The 27,140-nt window shown below is 42.2% G+C and overlaps 1 protein-coding gene across 1 annotated transcript in view; it reads left to right on the plus strand.

Moving 5' to 3' along the window:
- Positions 1 to 27,140, plus strand: part of rragca (Ras-related GTP binding Ca) — a 49,387-nt gene that overhangs the window by 17,158 nt on the left and 5,089 nt on the right. Inside the window, exons 2-3 of the mRNA XM_043717819.2 lie at positions 21,710 to 21,909; positions 25,273 to 25,387. Of these exons, the coding sequence (XP_043573754.1) occupies positions 21,710 to 21,909; positions 25,273 to 25,387 (315 nt within the window). The remainder of the gene's footprint in view (positions 1 to 21,709; positions 21,910 to 25,272; positions 25,388 to 27,140) is intronic.

Here is a 27,140-nt window from a genome sequence, read left to right on the forward strand (position 1 = left end):
TGTATTTTTTCCATTAAATCATAAAGAATATAGAAGCCAACAGACCCAATTCATACACTTGGAGAGTTTTTGAAAGGCATTGATTTTCACAGTACTCCAAATATAGTACCCTTGTAAAATTTGAACCTTTGAGCTTAGTGGCTTGCCAGTTCTTAAATTTTTGTATGAATGGTGATTAGAATTTTATCTTGAGCATGCAAAAGGAAAAATCTTTCTAAGATCAATATTAACTTTGTTTAAAATGGAGGTGTTACTCCTCAATACAATGCAACTGTAAGCAAGTTTTACAATGTGTTCCTTCCAAGAGTTGGAAGGATCTGTTCACAAAGAGCATTTTATATTAGGTTCCCTACAGTAGGGAATCTAATCTAAATGCTCTTTATGAACAGATCCTTCCAACTCTTGGAAGGAACACAGATTGTAAAACTAACTTACAGTTGCATTGTATTGAGGAGTAATATCTGCTTTTTAAACAATCATACTACAGAATTAGGACATTGTAAGGTGTTGCTGAAAGGTTTATTTTATCTATTTTTAAGCATTGCAGCTTTTGTTTGTTTATGAACATTATATTCAGAATGCCACTTCAAATTATAGTTGATACTAGCAGTTGAAAGGATGGGATTCCAATTTGTGCTTTTAGATTGAAGAGGTGCTACAAGTTAGTAATTTGTTAATAAGTAAACATTTAGTCTTGGGCAGCTATCACCCACCCTCCCCCTCTTCTCAACACTGCTATCCCCTGGTCCCATCACTGCCAAATCAACTGTTTTTTCTCTCTGATCCATTTGGTGAGTCTCATTACTCCTGCATCATGAGATGCCATACTTCACACATAGTTGCTGATGAAATCCAAGTGAGTATGACAAAGATCAAACATTTTTCTAAAAAAATTGTTTTTATCTGAAGAAATATCAGACAATATCCTTGATTTGAGTTCTAACACTTTTGAACTTTTTGTTCTTGCCTAGTGTCCATAAAGTTTATGGTCTGTACTAATTGGCCATGAGTGATTTCTTTTGTACTATGCTTAAATGTTCACGCTGGTATGTTGAGTGTCAATCGGAGGATTACCTAATGTATTTATTCACAATAGAAGTGCATTCTGGAAGTGACATATTAAACCAGACTTATTACAAAGTCAGTCCCTCCAATTTCTGGTATGCTGTAAAATGAACTCATGCACATTGCCTGTTAAGAAATTTCTCATTCTCTATACTGTCTGTCATTGAAGTATAATTGCAACTCGCGAAATAATTGAAGACCAGCAAATTCATTTTGAAATTTTTTTTGGATGGTTTTATATTTGACGGTTAACTGTTTAACTTAATTGATTTGAGCATTTGTTTTCTTTTTCTCATGGATGGGATATAGAAAAAGGTTCTTTGTTTTACTGGTAATACTTATTCAGTTTTTGATTTACCAACTGATTTTTAAAAACCTTCTCAAATGTAAATGTCGTAATCTCCTCTAATTTAAATTTTACATTTTATTTAAAACTTTAGACACAGATGTAAAGGATGACCGATTCATTTCTTAGGATGAAAATTCCTGAAAAGCTATTGTTTTTGCTGTACTTGTAGTGATCGGGTGTATTATGTCAATCCACAAAAATGTAAAACAGACAAGCCGTTAGTTTTCAGATTTTAATACTTTAGCTTTTTATAATATTTTGCTCAATGAAAGCCAGCTTTTTTGAGTACAGTTTAGAGTGTAGGTTTGCTCGCTGAGCTGTAGGTTTGATATCCAGACGTTTTATTACCTGGCTAGGTAACAACATCAGTGTGGTGAGACCTCCAAATGAAGCGAAGCTGTTGTCTCCTGCTTTCTATTTATATCTTTCTCCTGGATAGGGTTCCTGGGGTTTGTGGTGATGTCATTTCCTGTTCGTTTTCTGAGGGGGATAGATGGCATCTAGATCTTTGTTTATGGTGTTGTGGTTCGAGTGCCAGGTCTCTAGGAATTCTCTGGCATGTCTTTGCTTAGCCTGTCCCAGGATAGATGTTGTCCCAGTCGCAATGGTGGGTTTTTTCCAACCGTGTGTAGGGCTACGAGGGAGAGGGGGTCGTGTCTTTGTGGCTAGCTGGTGTTCGTGTATCCTGGTGGCTAACTTTCTTCCTGTTTGTCCTACGTAGTGTTTGAGCACAGTGTTAGATGAACAAAAGCAAAAACACCCCAAAGTCTGAATATGAAGAATCACAGGGCCAACAAAATCATAATTAATGTCTGCATCACTTTTTTCCAATAAACATTTATGACTCAGCAGATGTTGTTAAAGTTTTAAGTTTATGTAATAGGACAGTGTAAAAAGGCTCAAAAATATAACTTCAGGCATGGCAGATAATGGGACAGCTATAAAAAGGGAGGTGGGAATCAAGTATATGGTGCTGGAAAAGCACATCAGATTAGGCAGCATCCGAGGAGCAGGAGAATCGACAATTCGGGCACAAGCCCTTAATCAGGTATGAAGGGCTTTTGCCGAAAACGTCGAATCTCCTCCTCTGATGCTGCCTGACCTGTGCTCTTCTAGCACCACACTCTTGACTCCGATCTCCAGTATCTGCAGTCCTCACTTCTCATAAAAAGGGAGGTGGTCAATGCATGATTGAGGTTGTGCGTAAATGCACACAGTACACAAAGGTAAATGAGCTTGTAGCACAGATTGAAGTTTGGGTATGATGTGGGCACCGCACAAACATGGCTATAACGGACCAGAGCTGGGAACTAAATATCCAAGGTTGGCCTTTAGAAAGGAGAAAGTGAGGTCTGCAGATGCTGGAGATCAGAGCTGGAAATGTGTTGCTGGAAAAGCGCAACAGGTCAGGCAGCATCCAGGGAACAGGAGAATCGACGTTTCGGGCATAAGCCCTTCTTCAGGAATGAGGAAAGTTTGTCCAGCAGGCTAAGATAAAAGGTAGGGAGGAGGGACTTGGGGGAGGGGCGTTGGAAATGTGATAGGTGGAAAGAGGTCAAGGTGAGGGTGATAGGTCAGACTGGGGTGGGGGCGGAGAGGTCGGGAAGAAGATTGCAGGTTAGGAAGGCGGTGCTGAATTTGATGGATTTGACTGAGACAGGGTGGGGGGAGGGGAAATGAGGACTGGTGAAATCCGAGTTCATCCCTTGTGGTTGGAGGGTTCCTAGCCGGAAGATGAGGCGTTCTTCCTCCAACCGTCGTTTTATTGTGGTCTGACGATGGAGGAGTCCAAAGACCTGCATATCCTTGGTGGAGTGGGAGGGGGAATTGAAACGTTGAGCTACAGGGTGGTTGGGTTGGTTGGTCCGGGTGTCCCAGAGGTGTTTTCTGAAACGCTCCGCAAGTAGCCGGCCTGTCTCCCCAATATAGAGGAGGCCGCAGAGGATGCAATAGATGATGTGTGTGGAGGTGCAGGTGAATCTGGCGGATATGGAAGTTTCCTTTGGGGCCTTGGAGGGAGGTGAGGGGGGAGGTGTGGGCGCAAGTCTTGCACCTCCTGCGGTTGCAGGGGAAGGTGTCGGGAGTGGAGGGTGGGTTGGTGGGGGGTGTGGATCTGACGAGGGAGTCACGGAGGGAGTGGTCTTTACGGAATGCTGATAGGGGAGGGGAGGGAAATATATCCTTGGTGGTGGGGTCCGTTTGGAGGTAGTGGAAATGACGGCGGATGATGCGCTGTACATGGAGATTGGTGGGGTGGTAGGTGAGGACCAGTGTGGTTCTGTCCTGGTGGCGGTTTGAGGGGCGGGGTTCAAGGGCGGAGGAGCGGGAAGTGGAAGAGATGCGGTGGAGGGCATCGTCGACCACGTCGGGGGGGGGGGAAATTGCGGTCCTTGAAGAAGGCGGCCATCTGGGTTGTGCGTTTTTGGAACTGGTCCTCCTGGGAGCAGATGCGGCGGAGTCGAAGGAATTGGGAGAATGGGATGGCGTTTTTACAGGGGGCAGGATGGGAGGAGGTGTAGTCCAGGTAGCTGTGGGAGTCGGTCGGTTTGTAGTAGATGTCAGTGTTGATTCGGTCGCCTGAGATAAAAATAGAAAGGTCGAGGAAGGGGAGGGAGGAATCTGAGACTGTCCAGGTGAATTTGAGGTCGGGGTGGAAGGTGTTGGTAAAGTGGATGAACTGTTCAACCTCCTCGTGGGAGCACGAGAAGGCGCCGATACAGTCATCGATGTAGCGGAGGAAAAGGTGGGGGGTGGGGCCAGTGTAGTTGCGGAAGATGGATTGTTCCACATATCCTACGAAGAGGCAGGCATAGCTGGGGCCCATGCGGGTGCCCATGGCTACTCCTTTCGTTTGGAGGAAGTGGGAGGATTGGAAAGAGGTTGGTCAGGGTGAGGACCAGTTCAGTCAGTCGGAGGGTGTCAGTGGAAGGGTGCTGGTCGGTACGGCGGGAAAGAAAGAAGCGGAGGGCTTTGAGTCCTTCGTGATGGGGGATGGAGGTGTACAGGGACTGGATGTCCATGGTGAAAATAAGGTGTTGGGGACCGGGGAAGCGAAAATCATGGAGCAGGTGGAGGGCATGGGTGGTGTCCCGAACATAGGTGGGGAGTTCTTGGACTAAGGGGGACAGGATGGTGTCAAGGTATGCGGAGATGAGTTCGGTGGGGCAGGAGCAGGCGGAGACAATGGATCGGCCGGGGCAGTCAGGTTTGTGGATTTTGGGCAGGAGGTAGAAGCGGGAGGTGTGGGGTTGTGGGACTATGAGGTTGGAGGCGGTGGATGGGAGATCCCCCGAGGTGATGAGGTTATGGACGGTCTGGGAGATGATGGTTTAGTGGTGGGGGGTGGGGTCATGGTCAAGGGGGCAGTAGGAGGAGGTATCTGCGAGCTGGCGTTTGGCCTCAGCGGTGTAGATGTCGGTGCGCCAAACTACTACCGCACCCACCTTGTCTGCTGGTTTGATAGTGAGGTTGGGGTTGCAACGGAGTGAGTGGAGGGCTGCGCGTTCCGAGGGTGAGAGGTTGGAGTGGGTGAGAGAGGTGGGGGAGTTCAGGTGGCGGTTAATATCGCGGCAGCAGTTGGCTATGAAGAGGTCGAGGGCAGGTAGGACGCCAGCACGGGGTGTCCAGGTGGATGGGGTGTGTTGGAGGCGGGAGAAGGGGTCGTCAGAGGGTGGGCGGGAGTCTTGGTTAAAGAAGTAGGCACAGAGGCGAAGGCGGCGGAAGAATTGTTCGATGTCACGCCGCGTGTTGAATTCATTAAACCGGGAGCGTAGGGGAATGAAGGTGAGGCCTCTGCTGAGGACTGATCTTTCATCCTCAGAGGGGTAGGTCTGGAGGGATAGTGAAAACACGGCAGGGCTGGGAGCTAGGACCTGGTGTGGGGCTGGAGCTGGGTGTGGGGGCGGGGTTAGGTCTGGGGGCGGGGTTGGGCGTGTTGATGGCGATAGGCGAAGGGGCGGGGTTAGACGTGGTGACGGAACTCGCCGGGGGGCAGGGTTAGGCGTGGAGATCGGCGTGGGGGCGGAGACACATGCGGCGTAGTGGGCGTGTAGGTTAGTGACGTCACTGGGGGCGGAAGTGGCTGCGGCGACCGCAGAGACAGAGTTATTCCCCATAGCCGCGGAGGTCGTGAATCTGCCGGCGATTGTCTTCATGGCGATCGCGGAGGCGGTTGTCTGGGCGGTGATCGCGGAGGCGGTTGTTTGGGCGGCGATCGCGGAGGCTGCGAGGTCGGTGGAGGTGACGTCATCGGCGGTGGCAGCTATTGCCGCGGGCGATGTAGCGGCCGCGTGTGGGCAATGGCGCCAGACTGATTTCGGAGGCCGATGGAAGATTCTGGAACAGTTGAGGAATCCGGAGTGTGGGGGTAAGTACATGAAAGTTTTTGGTACTTACTGTCTTTGATTTCCGATATGGCCAGGAAGAACTGTTTGTTTCGTTTATGGATCCTTCTGTGGATGAAGAACAGTAGAGGTCCTTTGCAGGTCTGAGAGTGTTGCCCTGAGCTGGGGTAGGTCGAGTTTCAGGGAATGTAGGTAGCGGCGCATGGCTGCAAGCGTGGAGCGGAGGATCCGGAGGGAGGTCTGAAAGGATAGGCAAAGGAGGTCAGATTGCTGTCTTAGTAAGAAGTGCAATTGCACCAATAGCAAGAAGGCATACAAATGCATGTAGGGTAGAGACCAGGAATTGCAAAAGAGAATCCTGATGGGAGTGATGTATAGGCATCCTAGAAGTAGTTAGTATGTGGGTCAGAAAATCAGGAGATAGAAAAGCCGTGTAAGAAAGTCACCAACACAAGAATCTTGGGGGAATTCAGTATGCAGGTGGCCTGAGGGAAATCAGGTTGGTTGCAGATGACTGGGAAAGGAATTCATGGAATGCTTACAAGATAGTTTTTGGATTAGCTTGTGGGTAACCCACACTAGGGAACATCCATTTCTGGATTTTTGTAATGAGGTTGACTTCATGATGGAACTTCAAGTCCAGGAACCCTTAGGGGACAATGACCATAATATGATGGAATTCATCCTGCATTTTGAGAGGTTACTACAATTTGGGTAAAGGTAACTACAAAGTCGTGAGGGAGGAGTTGGCTAGAGTTACTTGGAAGGGGAACCTAGCAAGGAAAGTGATGAAACACCAATTGTAGGATTTCCTCGGGGTAATTCTGGAGGCACAGCAATTCATCTGAAGGAAGACAAAATAAATGAAGGGGCGAGCAAGGCAATCATGGCTGACAAGAGTCAGGGACAGTATAAAAGCAAAAAGTATACAATGGGAAGCCTTTAAAAAGCAGGAGAGAATAACTAAAACAGCAATAAGGGGGAGAAGATAAAATGAGTGTGAGCTGGCCAGTATTATGAAAGAAGATTGCAAGTGTTTATTTTAGGTATCTTAAAAGGTAAGAAAGAGGCAAGAATGGATTTTGGACTGCTGGAAAATGAGGTTGGAGAAATAGTAATGGTGAACAAAGATTCAGCAGAGGAACTGAATAGTGACTTTTTATCAGTCCTCAGGGTGGTAGGTACCAGTAGCTTACCAAACTTTGAAAGTCAGGGGACAGAGGTGAGCATTGTGGCCATCACAAAGGAGCAAGTCCTGGGAAGCCTGAAATTTCTGGTGGATTAATCACCCATACTAAGTGGGCTACACCCTAGGGTTCTGAAGGAGATTGTAGTTTTTTTTTTAAAAAAGAATCATGAGTCAGGGAGGGTCCCAGTGGACTGGAAAATGGCTAATGTAACACTCCCCCTTTTTAAGAAGGGAGGGAGACAGGAGCCTGACTTTGGTCATTGGTAAGATTTTCGAGACCATTGTTCAAGTTGAGATTGAGGAGTACTTTGAACAGCACGGTAACATAGGACTGAGTCAGAACAACTTTGTCAAAGGGAGTTCATCCCTGACAAATCTGTTAAATTCTTTGAGGAAATAATGAGCAAGTTAATCAAAGGAGTGGCAGTGCACGTGATCTGTTTGGATTTCCAGAAAGCTTTTGACAAGGTGCTGCACAAGAGGTACCACCACCAATAGGAATCAGTATGAAGGTTAAAACTAAGAGGTACAGTTAGTAAGTTTGCAGATTACACCAAAATTGGAGGTGTAGTGGACAGTGAAGAGGGTTGCCTTAGATTACAACAGGATCTGGACCAGATGGGTCAATGGGCTGAGAAGTGGCAGATGGAGTTTAATTTAGCTAAATGCAAAGTGCTGCATTTTGGGAAAGCAAATCTTAGCAGGACTTATACACTTAATGGTAAGGTCCTAGGGAGTGTTGCTGAACAAAGAGATCTTGGAGTGCAGGTTCATAGCTCCTTGAAAGTGGAGTCGCAGGTAGATAAGATAGTGAAGAAGGCGTTTGGTATGCTTTCCTTTATTGGTCAGAGTATTGAGGTAATGTTGCGGCTGTACAGGACATTGGTTAGGCCACTGTTGGAATATTGCATGCAATTCTGGTGGTCTTCCTATTGGAAAGATGTTGTGAAACTTGAAAGGGTTCAGAAAAGATTTACAAGGATGTTGCCAGGGTTGGAGGATCTGAGCTATAAGGAGAGGCTGAACAGGCTGGGGCTGTTTTCCCTGGAGCGTCGGAGGCTGAGGGGTGACCTTATAGAGATTTACAAAATTGAGGGACATGGAAAGGGTAAATAGACAAAGTCTTTTCCCTGGGGTTGGGGAGTCCAGAACTAGAGGGCATAGGTTTAGTGTGAGGGGGGAAAGATATAAAAGGGACCTAAGGGGCAACTTTTTCACGCAGAGGGTGGTACATGTATGGAATGAGCTGCCAGAGGATGTGATGGAGGCTGGTACAATTGCAGCATTTGGATGGGTATATGAATAAGAAGGGTTTGGAGGGATATGGGCTGGGTGCTGGCAGGTGGGACTAGATTGGGTTGGGATATCTGATTGGCATGGACAGGTTGGACTGAAGGATCCGTTTCCATGCTGTACATCTTTGACACTAGACCACATTCTCAGAAAGCTACCTGCCACAGTTGCATCTGTCCATGACCATATCTGTAGGAGTGACTACAACACAGTTCTTATGGAGACAAAGTCCCTTCTTCAGAGTGAAGATATTTCATCATTTTGTGTGGCACTATCATTGTGCTAAATGGGATAGACTGCAAACAAATCTGATCTAAGCTAGGCAGTTCTGTCAGATACAGTTTTGAAGGGTGGTGGACAATTAAGGAGCCCCCTCCAGGAGTGGGTTGTTTAATTATCCCATCCTTAATAAATCCAGCATAAATGACCAGCTTGAAACATTTGCAATAATCTTCATCCAGAAGTGCTGAATGAATGGTGCACCTTCAGATGTCCATAGCATCATAGGTGACAGTCTTCACTCAATTTGAGCTCCACATTGCATCAAGAAATGGTAGGTAACACTTGGTACCATAAAGCTGTGGCCTCTGGCTACTTCTGAAGTGATAGGTGTCACGAACAGTGTCATGAAACTTGGCAATAAATAGCCACTGACATTCCATTTGGGTTCTGCATGGGCCATTCAGCTCATGGCCTCATTGTAGCCTCTGTTCAATTATGAACAAAAGACATGAATTCCTGGATAAGATGTGTGTGACTTCCCTTGACATCAAGGCCACATTTGACTGCGTCTAGTATTAAGGTTCTGGATTAGTGGTGCTGGAAGAGCACAGCAGTTCAGGCAGCATCCGAGGAGCAGTAAAATCGGCGTTTTGGGCAAAAGCCCTTCATCTAGTATTAAGGTGCCTAGCACCCTTCGTTGAGCAACCAAACATCCCCAATGTCTCTCACCATTTGTGAGGAAGATATTGAAGCAGTTCCTATTCAAATACTACAAAACCTGCATAACTTCTAGGTTGTACTGATGAGTGGCAAGTAACAGTCACATTACATAAATGGTACATAAAAAAACTCTGAACATGACAGGGTGGTTAAATTCTCAATGTATTACCATTGCTAAATACCCCACTGTCAACATTCTGGGGCTACCATTGACCAGATATCAAACTGGCCTAACCGTAAACATTGTGGCTACAAAGTAAGTCAGATGTTCGAATCCTCCAACATGTAACTCACCACCTTACACCTCAAAGCCCGTCTATCATTGACAAGGCACAAGTCAGGAGTATGATGACTTGAATATTTGCCTGCTAACTGCAGCCTCTGACAACATTCAAGAAGGTTGACACCATCCAGTTAAAAGCCAGGTTGATTAGCACCACGTGAATAGACATTCATTCCGTCCATCATTGGTGCTCAGTAGTAACTCTGCGTACCATCTACGAGATGCACTGCAGAAATTCACAAAAGACTCCACAGACCACCTTGCATGTTGACAACTGTTACTACTAAGCAGCAGGTGCATGGGAATATCGCCACCTACAAGTTGCTCTCCAAGCCATTCGCCACTCATTGGAAATACATCACTGTTCATTAAGTGTCAAATCCTGGAACTCATTCCCAGACAGCAATGTGGATGTGCTTCAAAAAATAGACTGCAGCAGTTCATGAAGACAGCTTACCACCACCTTTAAAGGGCAACAGCTGGCCCAGCAAATAATGGCGCATCCAATGAATGAATTAAAAAAACAAAGCAGACATTGATGTTCAATATCATCTCCTTTGTGCCAGCATTTCCTTCAGTTTCTTTAAGTTTCGGCAAACCAGAACCAAACTCCTGGTCTACAGAGCAGTAGTAATTCCTACTCTCCTATATGATTTAGTATTGTAGACTGTGTTCAAACACCTCAACCCGAGAGGCTCCACCAGTACTACCTCCAAGATCCTGCAAAAGAATTGATAGAATAGGTGTTCCAAAATCTCTGTTCTTTGTCAGACCACCATTTCCCTGCATCAATATTTAGCATGATGGGCCATGTAATTTACATGCCTGATTAGACACCCTGACGTGACAAATGAAGCCCTCCAAAGACAGACTCAACTTCCTGGAAAAATACAACTTCTTCATCCACACCTGAAGTCCTGACCCAAGACCCCTAAAAGTGTAGGGAACATATCTGGGAAGGATCTGTATAACTGGATTCTCACTTCTGAGGTCAAATTGATTTATCTCATCAAACAAGTATCTGCCCCCCCCCCCTCCCTGTCCCTGTCCCCATTTGTTGAATCACTCTCTGCTCCATTTGAGATACTTCAGGATGTGTTTTGGACTGTTTGGTCACATGAAAGCTCATTTGAGTGTGGAAGCAAGTCATCCTCCACCACAAGGGACTGTTAAGAACAAAGCTTCTAATTATTGAATAGACAGTTGTTTCATTACACCACTAGCCACTTTCTCAATTAAAGCTCGCATTTGCTTTTCATGGTCTTTCATTGGTCATTCAAAAAGTGACATAACTGAAGATCCTGGTTGGCTACATGTTTGCAGGAGTCCTGTAAATTCATTTGAGAGAATATTTATAAGCTTGCATGCTATCAACTAATGTTACATCATCAATCTTTACATTCTTTTCAACAGTGCCATAGAATGTTGCAGCACCCACCTGAACTTGATCGATGGTTCCTTCGTTAAATGTGATGTAGAGTCTTTGTAATTGTTTGAAGTAAAAATGCTCCAGAGTATCCACAGCATCTGAAAGTCTTGAAATAACTGGCAATGTTTCACCCATCCTGATTGGAGAGTAATGAGTGCATTCACTTTTTGAATGGCAGCTTCTGAAGAGAAATGCAATAATTTGGCCATAAACCACTTCACTGTTTTAAACAATTGAAGCTCCGACATGACTAAACACTTGTCAAATCTGGCCAGTCTCATGTTGACAATGGTACTTTGTAGCATTCAGTATTTACCAGCCATATTTCATAACTGAATTCTTTGCTGCTTCCCATGATTAGGTGTGTGAATTTGATGGTGCAAATGGGTACTGCAGGTGCTGGAGATTACAGTCAAGATTAAAGTAGTGCTGGAAAAGCACAGCAGGTCAGGCAGCATCTGAGGAGCAGGAAAATTGAGAGTTTAATGACAAAGTCAAAAAAGTGTGAATACCATGATTGACTCAGCATATTAGGGGCAGTAAGATGTTATTACACAATTTATTTTGAAACTGGCCGTTAGCGTGTATCTTGAATGAAGTACTGTCAGATGCTTTTAGCTGGTGGTTGATTCTGCTTGGTGTATCATGCAGTGGTGATGGCTTGAACTGGCTTTGTAAACTTGTCACTAACGGGACTACTTAATGTATCAACTTTCATGACAGCACAAAAAATATGTTTTATTGGGTGGGCATCATCTTGAAAGTGCCTGTTTCCTAAGTCTTGTTATATGCAAAACTATTAGCCAAATGATTGGCCTGTGACAGTTTCAGGTGTATAAATATCTGCTTTAAGTGGATTGGATTAATTGTTCTGTATTTCCTGTCATAAGTTTAGCAGGTTTCAAGGTTTTTTATTATGAGAAAGGCTGGCCTTTATAGAAGTCTATTGCAAGAAGATCCAGTAATCGTAAATGGTTAGCGCACTCTATGAAATGTGTTTTCAAAAAAACCAACATCTCTGAAAAAATAATTTGCTGTTGTGTACTGCTTAACCTGTTGAGGGCTTTGCTAAAGGAACCTGGTTACAGTCTGTTATTGACATTCTTGGTAAGGTAGAAAACATGGTGCTGTAGTGAGCTACATCTTAATTCATTGTCCATTCTGGGAGAAATTTTCTGTAGATGTGCCAATCCTTGCTTTGTTTCTTATTTTCCAATGTCTATGCATGTTTACTGTAACATTATACACTCCTTGCATCACAAGACGAAAGGACTGCCTGCTGTATTTACTTTTTTCCCCAACTGTTTTGAAAAATGCGGCCTTTCAAATCCTGCTTTTTACAGCTTCAAAAAAAGCAGGCATTTAAATCTGGTGAGATTCTCTTTTTTTTTTATTTAAAAAAAAAATTGGGTTTTTAAGGTTCCTTGTAACAAGTTCCTCTTTTTGAGAAAATAGGTGATTGCAAGGAGAATGTGTGGTTGGTAATGTCCATGGCTTCAAGAAGAGGGTGTTTGATCGTTGGCTGCAAGGGATCGTGTAATGAGTGGTTACAAAGACTGGGACAACGTAGGTAATTTTTTGGGTGGTGGGGGAGGTGGTGTGAAGCTGCAAAGGAGACCACAATTTCAAACCAGTAATGCAGGAATACTTGGGTCATTGGAGGCCAGGAAACCTAAAATCATTTAAAGCTATTCTTGCAAATGAGTGTCAAGTCTCAACTTTAAGGCTACATAACTTGAGCTACTATATGAGAAGAGATATAGTGGATGCTTTTGTCATGAACACTGTCAGTTAAATTTAAATGAAATGCAATAAAAAGGGTTTGAACTGCTTACCCTTTTTAAGAAATTAATTTTTTTGCATATGTGATGGAATTGTTAGTTTTGACCTCCATTGCCCACAATGGAAACGAAAGAGACTCTTGGTTGGTGTGTTGCCTCCTACGTTCTAGGGTCTGTGATGTCTCCGATTGCCCCTTTGGGGTCCTGAAGGGAGAGGGTATCCAGCTCCAAGTTGTGGTCCACCTAGGTAGAAAGAGGGATAGGGATGTAAGGCAGGATTTCAGGGAGCTAGGGTGGAGGATGGAAGATGAGAACTAGAACAAAGTTATCTCTGGTTTGTGCCTCATGATAGGTGAGGAACCAGGAGAGATATCAGCTGAATACAAGGCTGGAGGGATTGTGCAGGAGGGAGGGTTTCAGGTATATGGATAATTAGGGCTTATTCAGGGGAGGTAGAACCTCTACAAACAGGACGATCGTCACTTGATTGATATCCTGGGTGGGAACTTTGCTCGTGTTCTTCCAGTGGATTTAAACTAGCTCAGCAGGGGGATGGGAACCTGTGGTGTAGTTCCAGTGCACAGGATGCGAGTAGGGAGGACGTGGACAGGATTTCAGTCACAAGAGTGTGCTGGCAGACAGCAAACTGGTTTGAAGTGTCTACTTTAATGCCTGGACTATCGACAATAAGGTAAGTGAGCTTGCAGCATGGATAGGTACCTGAGATGTTGTGGCCATTTTGGAGACTTGTATAGATCAGGGTCAGGAATGGATGTTGCAGGTTCCAGGGTTTAGATCTTTCATTTTAAGATCAGGGAAGGTGGTTTTAAAAAAAGAGGGGGAGGTGTGGTTTTGTTAGTCAAGGACACTATAATAGTGGCTGAAAGAACTTCTAACGAGAACTCGTGTACTGAGATGCTATGGGCTGAGGTTAGAAACGAGAGGAGAGGTCACACTGGGAGTTTTTAATAGGCCTTCACAAAGTTCCAGCGATTTGGAGGAGAGGATTGGCAAAACGATTCCAGGTAGGATTGAAAGGAACAAGGTGGCCATTATGGGGGACTCTAACCTCCCCAGCATTGACTGGAAATGCTATAACTCTGGATGGATCAGTTTTTGTCCAATTATGCAGGAGGGTTTCCTGACACAGTATGTTGAAGGGCCGACAATAGGGGAGGCCACACTGGATCTGGTACTTGGTAATGAACCAGGCCAGGTGTTTGATTTAGTGATAGGTATGTGCCACAGGGCAAGAGTTATAGGTGGGGAAAGGGCAATTATAATGTGATTAGGCAAGACTTAGGAGGCATAGAATGGGGTAGCAAAATGCAGGGTTTGGGGGCAATCTAAATGTGGAGCTAGTTTAAGGAACAGATATTGTCCTTGATTTATAGGTTATGTCCCTGTCAGACAGGGAGGAAGTGATAGGGTAAGGGAACCATAGTTTTACTCAAGAAATTGTAGCTCTTGTCAAGCGGAAGAGGGAGGCTGATGTGACATTGAGATGAGATGGTTCTAATGAGGCAATGGAGAGGGAAGGATTTAGAGTTAAGGGCAAGGTGGGGACATGTGCAGTCTTTAGCAGGTAGAATAAAGGAGAACCCTAAAGCATTCTTATAGGTATGTGAGGACTAAAAGGATGACTAGGGCAGGAAGAGTGCCAAGGTGTGGTGCTTGAAAAGCATGGCAGGTCAGGCAGCATCAGAGGAGCAGGAAAATTGACATTTCGGGCAGAGACCCTTCATCAGGAATGAGGCTAGAAGTCTCTGGGATGGAGAGATAAATGGGAGGGGGGTTGGGGCTGGACGGAAGGTAGCTGAGAGTGCGATAGGTGGATGGAGGTGGGGGTAAAGATGAGTCTGGGGGTAGGTGGTGCAGATAGGTGGGAAGGAAGATGGACAGATGGGACAGGTCATGAGGATGGTGCTGAGCTGGAAGGTTAGAACTGGGTTAGATGGTGAAATGAGGAAACTGGTTGGAGGATCCTGAAGCAGAAGATGAAGCATTCTTCCAGGCATCGGGTAATGAGGGAGTGGCGATGGAGGAGGCCCAGGACCTGCATGTCCTCGGCAGAGTGGGAGGGGGAGTTGAAGTGTTTAGCCACGGGATGGTGGGGTTGGTTGGTGCAGGTATCCCAGAGATGTTCTCTGAAGCACTTTGTGAGTAGGTGTTGTCTCTCTCTAATGTAGAGGAGACCGCATCAGGAGCAATGGATACAATAAATGACCTGTGGAAGAGCAGGTGAAACTTTTGGATGTGGAAGGTTCCTTTGGGGCCTTGAACAGAGGTGAGGGGGGAAGTGTGGACACCAGTTTTGCACAGGTGTGCCTGAAACGTCAATTTTTTTTCCCTGCTCCTTGGATGCTGTCTGACCTGCAGGCATAGGTGGATGGGTCTTGTAAGTTTGCAGATGACACTAAAGTCTGAGTGGTGGACAGTTTGGAAGAATGCTGCAGTTGCTGGAGGGCTTGGATAAACTGGAGAATTGGGCTGAGGTGGCAATTGGAGCTCACGGCAGATAAATGAGGTGGTTCACTTTGGGAAGAATAACAGGAAGGCAGAATACTGGGTCAGTGAAAAGATTCTCAGTAGTGTGGATGTACAGAGGTAAATGCTGCCCATGTACATAGATCCCTGAAAGTTGCCACCCTGGCTGATAGTGCTGTTAAGAAGGCATACCGTGTGTTAGGTTTTATTGGTAGAGGGATTGAGTTCTGGATCTGTGATGTCATGCTGCAACTATACAAAACGCTAGTGCAGCCTCACTTGGAGTATTGTGTACAGTCTGGTCGCCCCATTACAGGAAGGATGTGGAAGCATTGGAAAAGGTGCAGTGGAGATTTACCCGGGTGTTGCCTGCTCTGGTAGGAAGGTCTTAGAGGGGAGGCTGAGGGACTTGGGTCTGTTTTCAGTGAAAAGGAGGCCAATGGGATTTAATAGAGACATACAAGATCAGAGGATTAGATAAGATGGACAGCGAGTCTTTTTCCTAGGATGTTGTCAGCTTGTATGAGGCTGGCGTGTAGCTGCAAATTGAGAGGTGATAAATTTAAGACACATGTCAGGCAGGTTCTTCACACTGTGGTAAGGGCGTGGAATGCCCTGCCTGCCAATGCAGTTAACTCAGTCACATTAGGGGCATTTAAACAGTCCTTGGATAAGCATATGGATGATGGGATCATGTAAGGGTGGTGGGCTTAGATTAGCTCATAGATTGACATAACATTGAGGGCCAAAGGGCCTGTTTTGTGCTGTATTGTTCTGTTTGGAAAATAGCTTTTTTTAAGTTTAGCAGTGTCAGTTATTTTGAAGATTTAAATTTATGCGGTTTTGTGGAATTTCAAACACTTTGGTGTTTAAAATGTTTTCTTTGTGCTGTGGCCTTATGTTTAATGGTGCATAGAATTCAACATCCCTAATTATTACCTATCAATTCTGCTCAAATTATGTCACCTAATAAATGAGTAATGAGAATGTAAAGGATCCTCTGAAAACCAAAACATAGCCTCAAATTAAAATGTAGCCGTTGAGAAAATGTCAAAGGCCTGTCTGGTAGGTGTTTTACCCCTGGACCACACTTTTCTCACCAAGTTCAATCTTGATTCACCAGCATTTGCAAAGGTATGTCTGTACTGCAGGGTGATGCCAAATGAGATTGGTATGTTCTTTTATCTGATTTAGCCTTGAATATTTTGGTTTCTCTGCCCACTGCTGTTAAAAGGGTAAGGGCAGCACAATGAAGCATTGCTTAATAAACAAGCAAGTTTCTAAGTTTTGACCTCCCATATCCCTACATGTCAGGGTTTTTCAAGAATTCTTGCTCAAGAATTCATGTGTATACAACTTGATGGGCACTAAATAACAAAGTATGCTTATATTCACCCTTTACAACCTTTTTAAAGAGCAGTTTTATTAAGGAAACGTGAAAGCTGCTTAAAAGTAGATATCGGGTGGGAGAGAATTCGCCTTTATATTTCCTATAGATGAATAGCCAAGTGCTACAAAATTAGTGATTTTGGAGGAGTGCTTTTCTAAATGTGGAAATGAAACTTGAACCATCTTCAGGGTCGAGCAGGTAAGAGGACAAGTATAAAGGAATGCTGTTATGACCATCAGATGTAGCAGAAGTGGTAGGATGTTCAAGGCGAGTCTGTTTTGCCATTCAGTAAAATCACGACTGACGTGGTGATCTTCAGCTCCACTTTCCTGTCTTTTCCCAATATCCCTTGATTCAAAGAACATAATGCTCTTCGCAGCGTCTGTGTTTGTTAGAATCCTTTTAATCAACAATCAACCTGAAATTAGCTTCCAAGCCTAGCCCCACGAGCAAACAAATCTCATTTGGTCTGTTCTTGTTAATGCAGGCTGTCTCAAAATCCACAAGTCGTTTCCAGCTCTCAGTTCCCAGTTCACAACTCCAAATGGAAATTAATAAAGTAACAAATGAAGAAAAAAAATCAGTGGGGGAGGGGGATTCTAACACTATATCAATGATTTAGATTAGATTCCCTACAGTATGGAAACACGCCCTTCGGCCCAACAAGTCCACACCAACCCAGTCCCATTTCCCTCTGACTAATGCACCTAACACTATGGGCAATTTAGTGGGACCAATTCACCTGACCTGCACCTGGACTGTGGGAGAAAACCGGAGCACCCGGAGAATGTGTAAACTCCACACAGTTGCCCGAGGCTGGAATTGAACCTGGGATCCTGGTGCTGTGAGACAGCAGTGGTAATCACTGTGCCACCGTGCCGATTCAAAGACTTGAATTCTGAACAATTGTGGTCCCAGCACTGATCCCTGTGGCACACTACCAGATAGGGGTTACCATCCTGAGAATGTCCTCCTTATCCCAACTTCTTAGTCGCCCAATTTTCTATCTAGAGGGGCCTCGATTATCTAGCATTCAATTATCCGAATATTGGATAATTTGTCAAGATCGCAAAGTCCCGATGTTTGTTTGGCTAAACTGTTATCCAGCATTCGGTTATCCTTAATTTGATTAACCAAAAGAAATACTCTTTTCCCCTCCCCCACATTGTCCTTTGGATAATTGCGGTTCCTCTGCTAATTGCTAAAATACTGCCTCCAACATCGTGGGCTCTTGGCTTAAGTAGTCTAATATGTGGTACCATATCAAATGCCGTGTGAAAATCTAAAACTTTGTTTTAACTGGCATTCTCAATAAACAGGCAAAAATCATATACCTCAAATATAAGCTTACTCAGTTATTCTGTCCAGTTATTATAGTTTTTAAAATTTATTTACTTCAATGTAAATATGTTCATTTGAATGACCACATGAAATATCAACAGTTGATTTAATTTTGAGTCAACTTCTTCTTAAATACCACGATCTACTGTGATCAAGTAATCAGTTGAGGGTGCAAGTAAGAAGGCTCACTGCTGCTAAGTTTTATTTAAGGCAAAATTGCATAGCACTTTAAGTGATTTATGCTGTAAATAAAACATGTGTGTATACCTCTTGCATTGTTTCTATTACTTAGCGTGTATTTTTACATTGATTATGTGGATGTCTTGATTATCCAGAGTATTTAATCAACCGGCAAACTACTGCTCCCACAGGTGCTAGACAATACAAGTTTACTGTATATTACATTCACTGCTTCCTCTTTATCTTGTTTAAGATCTCCAAAGAATTCTAATAAATTTGTCAGGCATCATTCCCCCTTCATGGAGCCATGTTGACTGTGCTTGTTTGTGTATTTATGTACTTCTAAGTACTCTGCAGTGACCTTAATAGACCATTTTCCAATAACCGATGTTAAGCTAACTGGCCTACAATTACCTGTCGTCTTTTTGCTTCCTTGCCTTTTTAAGTTAAGATGTTATATTGGTAGTTTTCCAATCCTCTGAGACATTTCCAGAATCCGCTGAGGATTCCTATCACTTCATTCAACATCTCTGTAGCTACTTCCTTCAATATTCTAGGATGCATGCCTTCCGGTCCAGGGGACCTATCAATCTTTAGTCCCATTGGTTTCCCTAGCATTTTTTCTCTAGTTATTACATTTATTTCCTCTCCTTTTGTCTGTTGGTTTGTTGATTACTCACTTATTTTGGAATGGGATTAGTGTCTGTTATTGTGAAGACTGATGCAGTACATTTATTCAACTCCTCTGCCATTTCCTGGTTGGCCGTTATTATTTTCCTAGCCTTGTTCTTTAAGGGGCTTATATTCACTTTTTTTCTTTTAATAGAATAATGCAGCATGGAAACCACCCTTCTGACCAGGTTTCCTAAACTGAAATCGTCCCATTACTTGTGCTTGTCCATATCCCTCTAACCCTTTTCTACCAGCGTACCTACCCAAATGTTTTTTGAAATGTTGTAATTGTACTTTTCTCTACCACTTCCTCTGTATTTAAAGAAGCTCTTACTGTCTGTATTGATACTTCTACAAGTTTCCTGTCAGGGTGCTTCTTCCTCTTTGGTTTTGTCATCTTTTGTTGGTTTTTAAGATTTTCCCAATCTTCTGGCTCGCCCCTAATCGTTGTCACATTGTTTTTTTTTTCTTTTAATTTGATAATCTCCTGACAGTTTCAGCTCTGATCTCCAGCATCTGCAGTCCTCACTTTCTCCTAATTTCCTGACTACCTGGTTAACAATCCTTGACTTATGCCCTGACTACAATCCTTCCTCACCAGGATATATCTTTGCTGTGAGCCATGAACTATATTCTTGAATGTCTGCTATAATTCCTCAACTGTCGTTGCTGCTAGATTCCTTTCTCTGTTTACTCCAGCCTGCTTGCCCTCGTTCCTTTGCTAAGCTTAAGTCAGGGTAAAATCAGACTGCTGAATTCTACCATGCTACATTCACTGTTTTCTGATCTTTCACTCTGACATTTCATGAACTTAAGGTTGGATCTGGTGATACATAATTAACACATCTGTCTCGCTTCTCTTGCTCTGTCTCCCTTCCACCCTCACCCCCCTCCCCCATTTAGTTTAAAGCCTTTTGTTATAGTCCTAATTATTTGATTCAGCAGGAGAGTTCAGGGGAATCTTATCGCACCCAAATAGCTCCCTTCTATTCCAGTACTGATGCTGTGTCCCATGTACTCCAATCCATTCCAATCCACAAAAATCTTTGAGCCATGGATTAACTCTGAGTTTGTTAACTCTAAGCCAGTTTGCTCGTAGCTTGGGCGTAATCCAGAGATGATTACTTTTGGAGGCTCTGCTTTTTAATTTAGCACCCAACTGTTCAAAATCTTTCAGCAGAACCTCCTACTAATATTATTGGTAACAATGTGACCAATTCTTCTCCAGCCCTGAAGAGATGTCCGCAGTTGTGGTAATGGGCAGACAACACAGCCAGTGGGGCCCCCAGTTATGACCTGCAGAGAACATACTGTCCCTTACCACTGCCATATTCCTATTCTGTCCCTTTCAACCAGTAACTCTCTCCTCTTTCTTCCCCGCCCCCGGAAAAATCTGATTGCAAAAGCAATGTGACCATTAGACAAATACGGGGTCAAGGTCAAGGCTCCTCGGTTTTAAATTCGAGATCCTCAGAACTGCGTCACCTGTGGTCAGATCTTCTTGTCCCTGATCATAGATCAATTTTGAGTTGCGTAATGAGAGATATGACCGTTCTCTGGAGCAAAGTGTGACAATGTCTGCACCTTTGATCCTATCTCCTCAACTCTGATCCGAAGTTCCTTTAGCTGCAAACACTGATTGCATGTTTACTCTAGATCACATTGATTAATTAATTATTTAATTAAATTTATGATCTAATGACTCTGGATTCCCTATCCTTAAAGTTTAATATAATATCATTTTTATAAACTTTAAAAACTATCAATCTAATGCTTAGTTATTTTCTGAGAAAACATTGGCAACCTAAACACAAGCTGAAACCTCTACTTTTACTTTAAAAACTAGATATATTCACCAGTTCTACACAATCAGCATATTTCCCAGCACGTGTCACTGTGATTAGTGATATCATTCCATCACTGATCTCATTGGAGGTCGGCCTCTTGATTTTTGCCTTTACCCTCCACTCTGGAGCATTTACTTTTTTGCAGTTTATAGTAATTCCTGGTTAAAATACCTCTTTCCCTCTGCATGAATTTCTACTTTGCATTATATTTCCAAAAGTATAATCAGTAAGCTTGTTTTATTTCTTGTTTGTGGATTATATACTAAAAATAGATGTCGCTGATACGTGTAGACATGACTGGCAAATGTTTGATTCTTTGCCAGCACATGTATTCTTAACCAAACTGGAGAATAAAACTTTAATGTGAGTTGAAAGTTCATTTTTCAACTAGTGGGGGTGGGGCAAGTAGAGAGGAGAGACAGTAGTTGTTACCTTGAAAATAATTTTGAACACTATGATATGACCTATACAGCTGTTTCCTGCTGCAACCATAAAACTGAATTACTGTTCTTGTCAGAATTGATTTTCTTTTGTTATGCCAAAACAGTTAACATGGTCTGAATGGTGAACAAAATAGTTAAGGCTACAGTGATTGCTGTTTCAGGAAAGCAAACGTATGGTTTTTGTTTTTTCATGCTGATGGTGTCATGTGTTTTTTCTTTCTAAATTCAGGTTTGATTTGATTTAATTGTCATGTGTACCGAGGTACTATGAAGAGTGTTGTCTTGTGTGCTTCATTAGTAGAATATACTATACAAGTGCATCAGGGTAACAGTGCAGGATGCAATGTTACAGCCACTGAAAAGGTGCACAGGGTCAACGCTCACATTTAAGAGGTCCATTCAAAGGTCTGATAATGGGGGGGGAGAAAAAGCTGTTCTTGAAACTGTTCAGACATGTATACAAACGTTTTTTACTTCCACAGGGTGGAAGAGATTATAGCCAGGGTGGGCGGGGTCTTTGATTGCTTTCCCAAATCAGCAGGCAGTATAGGTGAAGCTAATAGATGGAAGGCTGTGGTTGGGTGATGGACTGGGCTGTGTTCACGACTCTGTAGTTTCTTTGGAAGAGCTGTTGCCATTACCACGTTGTCTTGATGAATGTTGTGTCCTCGACAGGATGATTATATGGAAGCTCTAGCAAGACTTCACTTGACAGTATCCAGAGCATACAAAGTCAATCCTGAAATCAATTTTGAAGTATTCATTCACAAAGTAGATGGTTTATCCGATGATCACAAGATAGAAACCCAAAGAGATATTCACCAGCGAGCCAATGATGATCTTGCTGATGCTGGTTTAGAGAAACTCCACCTGAGGTAAGTGATGTAAATGACAGAATACCTGATGCATTGCTGTCAAGCTTGGTATGAAAGATATCTCAGAAATGTATTTGTAATTAACCGTTGATATGAAAGTAAATCATTGCAGTTATTTCGCAGTCTTGGTAATTTAGAATCTCTGCTTCCATCATTTTACTGCCCTATATCTTAATTCATTTTGTGATCTTGATGAAAAATAAATGATTTGCCCTCCTGCTAATATGTAAATTCTCCAAACATTCAAAAAATTGGCTGCAATTCTCCAGAAATGCTGTCCAATTCTCCTCACATGAATTGAATCTCACCCATGCTTTGCTGTAGATGTTTAAAATTTGCAGTAAATCAAGATGGTAAATTATTCTTGTAAATATCACTTTAATAAAGCAATTATTTAATGCATTAACAAACAACCTCTGACCCAGAAATTGTGTAAACCAGAGTCTCATTCTGACAAGTGGCAAATTGTTTCTTGATCCAATCATTTCCTACCTTACTACTAGATTTAACTCTAATTTACTCTTCGGAATAGTTATTCCTCCTCCTCACTCATCCTTAAACTTCGTTTGCTAATACTGTTGCTTGTTGAAAGGTCCAAGTGAACCATTGCTCTTGCTATCGTACTAGCTGTTCTCTCTATCAGCAAGTAGGTCCTTAATAAAAGTAATGTACAAGAAGGTTTAAAATTCTGGCTGATTTTGAAGACATATTTCCAAATTTTGAAAATACTGAATTTGTCACCAATTTTTTTCCAATTTGTGACATTCGTAGCAATTTTTGCTCATATCAAGAGGAATGAACTGGTTGTTTATAAGGCAAAATTTGCTCTGTTTCATAAAACTTTCTCTCTCTCTTAGAAAATCGAGCAATTCTGAGGCATTTACTCTAGTAAACCTTGCATAATTTTAGGTATTGAAAATACTTCTACTTGAAGGGATGGTAGAAACTAAAGGCCAATGATGTAAGCTAGTTGCCAAGAGATTGAATAGAGAATTCAGAGGAATCTGAAAAATGCTAGGAATGTGGAAAATTTAAAGTGTATGATATTGATCCATTCAAGGAAGGCTCAATACGTATAAGGAATACAGGTTATCCTGATAAAGTTTAGATATGGTGTTAAAGACTAGGTTAAAGGTTGGTTAGGAAGAGACCCGGGCATGATTTTTATTTTGGCTGGTGCAGTACAAAACCGAATAGTTATTCCCTGTGTATAACCAGTTGTGATGTGACCCAGTTACGTGGAGAAAAGCAGGAGAATGGGATTGAGAAATATGTCAACCATTATCAAATGGTGGAGGAGACCTAATGGTCTGAATGGCTTGTTTCTCCTTCTGTACCTTATAGTCAATTATGGTTTAATTAACAAACTCTAGTCTCTATTTTCATTTGGACTCTCTCATCCCTGCAAACACTACTAGATGGCAGCAGATATGAAGTGATTTAAATAAACATAAACACCAGTATGGACTGGTTGTGCCAAATGCCCTGTTTTGATCCAATGTAATTTACACACACTCAGCTTATTTTATCAAGATTAGATAGGTATAGCTTTTCCTAAATAACCTTGACTCTTTTAGGATGATTCCTTGGGTAGATCTTTCTATGCTTTCTACTTAAATGTTTTACGCTGTCAATATAAAGCTCTGGTTAGGCCCCATTTGGAGTACTGTGTCCAGTTTTGGTCCCCACACCTCAGGAAAGACATACTGGCACTGGAACGTGTCCAGCGGAGATTCACACGGATGATCCCTGGAATGACAGGTCTAACATATGAGGAACGGCTGAGGATACTGGGATTGTATTCGTTGGAGTTTAGAAGATTAAGGGGAGACTTAATAGAGACGTACAAAATAATACATGGCTTGGAAAAGGCGGATGCTAGGAAATTGTTTCCGTTAGACGAGGAGACTAGGACCCGTGGACACAGCCTTAGAATTAGAGGGGGTCATCTCAGAACAGAAATGCGGAGACATTTCTTCAGCCAGAGAGTGGTGGGCCTGTGGAATTCATTGCCACGGAGTGCAGTGGAAGCCGGGACGCTAAATGTCTTCAAGGCCGAGATTGATAGATTCTTGTTGTCTAGAGGAATTAAGGGCTACAGGGAGAACGCTGGTAAGTGGAGCTGAAATGCGCATATGCCATGATTGAATGGCGGAGTGGACTCGATGGGCCGAATGACCTTACTTCCACTCCTATGTCTTATGGTCTAATATATCCAGGGAAAAGCCCATTTTGCTAGAACAGCTAGTTTCAATTGCATTTAATGTGTGATAATTAAATAAATGTTCATTAAGATTTTGAAGCCGTATTAAAGTATTAATTTTGTAACACTATATAGCCTTGAACTACAGAAACATTAAACATTTCTTGCAGTTCTGTTGTCCTTCCTAATTTATTTATTTTACCTTTCTTCGAACTAATCAATTTGCATGACTAAACTGGCAAAGTGACAATGCTAAAGGGTGTACATGTGCTGTTCCTGCAGACCAGTTGTGCCTTTAACAGTTCTGCTTCCTTCTAGCACTATATTGAGGCATTAAAAGATTTTCATTTGTTTGTCTCTGAATAAAACTATGCATGCAGATTTGCTGCTTGAAATTTAACATTAATGCAAGGTCATATGATTAGGGTAACTGGTCTGTCTTATTCTTTTTAAAGCCCTTGTGTTGGACAGTACATGTCTCTTTCACAACCTCTTCTTGGAGATGCACAGCTCATTGACAAGTTTCTACACCGAACTCCTCAAACAATGATGAACTTTGAATATACTGCATGCACAGCATATTGACTTTATTACTTTGCAGTCTTGGTGGACCATAAGGCTGGAAACTTAGTTTCAGTTAATGAGCATTCTGTTTGAGAGTTGCAAAGCTTCGGAGAAGTTTATCAAAAAGGACTTTTTCAGGATAGCCAGAAGAAAAATTTGTGGAGAAATTTATAATGTGCAAACTCTCTGCTCTATATTAATCCATCCTCTCTCCACAACAGGAGATAATTAAGACCTGTGCTGGTGAGAATGACCAGCAGTGAACCCACCATTGTGTAGGCACTGCAATCTAACCCCAAATTTGGTTCTTCTGGCTTTGGAAAAATGTGATCGTGTGCAGGTCACCAAAGAGCTTAATTAAGTAGTAATTGTGCAATCTCACTTTCTAGAATTTCTCTCCAAAAATATGTAGAATGTTTTAAAAAGCGCAATATTAGTTAAAACATGTTAAGTTAAAACTACAGCTTAATTTGTGTGAAATCTCTTCAGTTTCTTTCAATTTACTTTTATTAATATGCTTGTGGGCTGGTTGAATAATCTTGACTTAGAAGAATTCTGTTCAATATTACTGATTATATTGTCTGCCTTTTTGCCAGCTTTTACTTGACCAGTATCTATGATCATTCGATATTTGAAGCATTTAGTAAAGTTGTACAGAAGCTTATCCCACAGCTGCCAACACTGGAAAATCTACTTAACATCTTTATATCGGTGAGTACCTAGATTAAAAGCATTTCAATTCGGAGTAGATAAAGGAAAATTTATTTTATTAAACTAAAAATACATTTTGACTGGAAATGTCAGCTCAGACTTCTGATCCAGTCTTATTTCTATCTGTTTTTACACTGAAGTTAATCTACTATTGGATAATTATGCCATATGTTTTGCATTGTGGAATGCTAAACTTTCACAAACAATGCAAAGTGTGCAGTATAACTTGGGAGTGAAGTCACAAAAATCATATTGGAATCCACTGCATTTTGTTCAGGAAATACAGTAGGAGTGAGGTTCTGCAACTTGATTCCTTTTTTGAAAAGTAAATTAGGAAATTATGCTACTAGTAGACAATTGAATTATTTAGATGTTTTTTGTTTAAATTTCTTGCTCATTGTATAACTTGTGGGATTTGAGGCCTTCGGTGTTGAGGCACAATCTTTGAATTGCCTGGGATGCAAGTTTTGGCCATGTTATTGGGAGACCCAATGACAATTTACCTAGGAAATAGTGAAACCTTTCATCCATCTTTCAAAGGTTATTGGGAAAAGCTGTGTTTGTAGCCAATGTCACTGCTAGGTGGAGCCAAACTATTTCATATATGTGCAATAGCTCCTCTTTTTGCGCATTTGTTTACTTTCAATTACACCTCTAGTTCCTTGGGACATTTTCAGTATTAAAAATGTTTGCTCTTTGGGATTCCTACACATTACAAATTTGGAAAGAAAGCAGGGAATGCAGTTGTCAGTGATTATTTGTGCATAAAGTTAATGCAAGAGCAACGTTTTCTGCTTCCTTATTGGTGTTGCTGCTTTTTTTTTTACAGATTATCTTCAGATAATTTGCCTTAGTTTCCCATTGAAGTGAAATTAATTAGTTGAATCTTAAAAGTTTGCATGGGCAGAAAATGAGCTAGTGTAATATCTCAGATGGATTGCAACATTATACTGTGTTTGTGTTGGAAATATACACACTGAATGGAAAGTGCAAATCACAATGGACAATCTTTAAATTTTTGTGACTACAATTAATCACTTAAGTGTTCATCATTTTTAACCCCCTTCTCAATGTTTTGCTCTTTGATCCTCTCCACAACGAATTACATCAGTAAAGTTTTCAATTGAAGATTTCTTGGAGATCTGAACTTTGAATGTCATAATTTTTCCCCCTTTTTTTACAAATCTACACATTTTCTAAATCTAACATTGACTTTTTAAGATCACAGCATAAGGGCAGAAGTAGGCCATTCAGCCACTCAAGTCAGCTCTGCCATTTGATAAGTTTGTGGCTGATATGATAATCCTCAAATCCACTTGCCTATGTTTTTACCCCATAACCCTTGATTCCCTTACTGATTTAAAAATCTGATTATTAAACTATATTTAATGGCCCAGTCTCCCCAGTGCTGTGTAATAAAGCATTCTAGTGATTCACTGCCTTCTGAGAAGAAATCCTTTAATATCTGCCCTAATAGGGGAACCCCTTACTCTGCAATTACCTCAAGGAAAAATAGCTTCTCATGATCTACCTATTAAGTTTCTGTAAGAATCTTTTCTGTTTCAACCGCGTCACTTTTCATTCTTAATGAAAGAGGCTCAGCCTCTCCAACTTCCCTTACGCAGGATCAACCTGTTGAACCACCTCTGGGCTACTTTTTCTTCCATTATCGTTTATTCTGTTTTTCTTCTATTACTGGCTGCTGTTCACAATATGCTTCAATTAGTCGTCTTCTGATTTGTTATATGTGCAC

This window comes from Chiloscyllium plagiosum, unplaced genomic scaffold (genome assembly GCF_037043375.1).
Source record: "Chiloscyllium plagiosum isolate Xiang-an unplaced genomic scaffold, Cpla_swu_hap1 HiC_scaffold_30, whole genome shotgun sequence".
NCBI classification, from domain to species: domain Eukaryota; kingdom Metazoa; phylum Chordata; class Chondrichthyes; order Orectolobiformes; family Hemiscylliidae; genus Chiloscyllium; species Chiloscyllium plagiosum.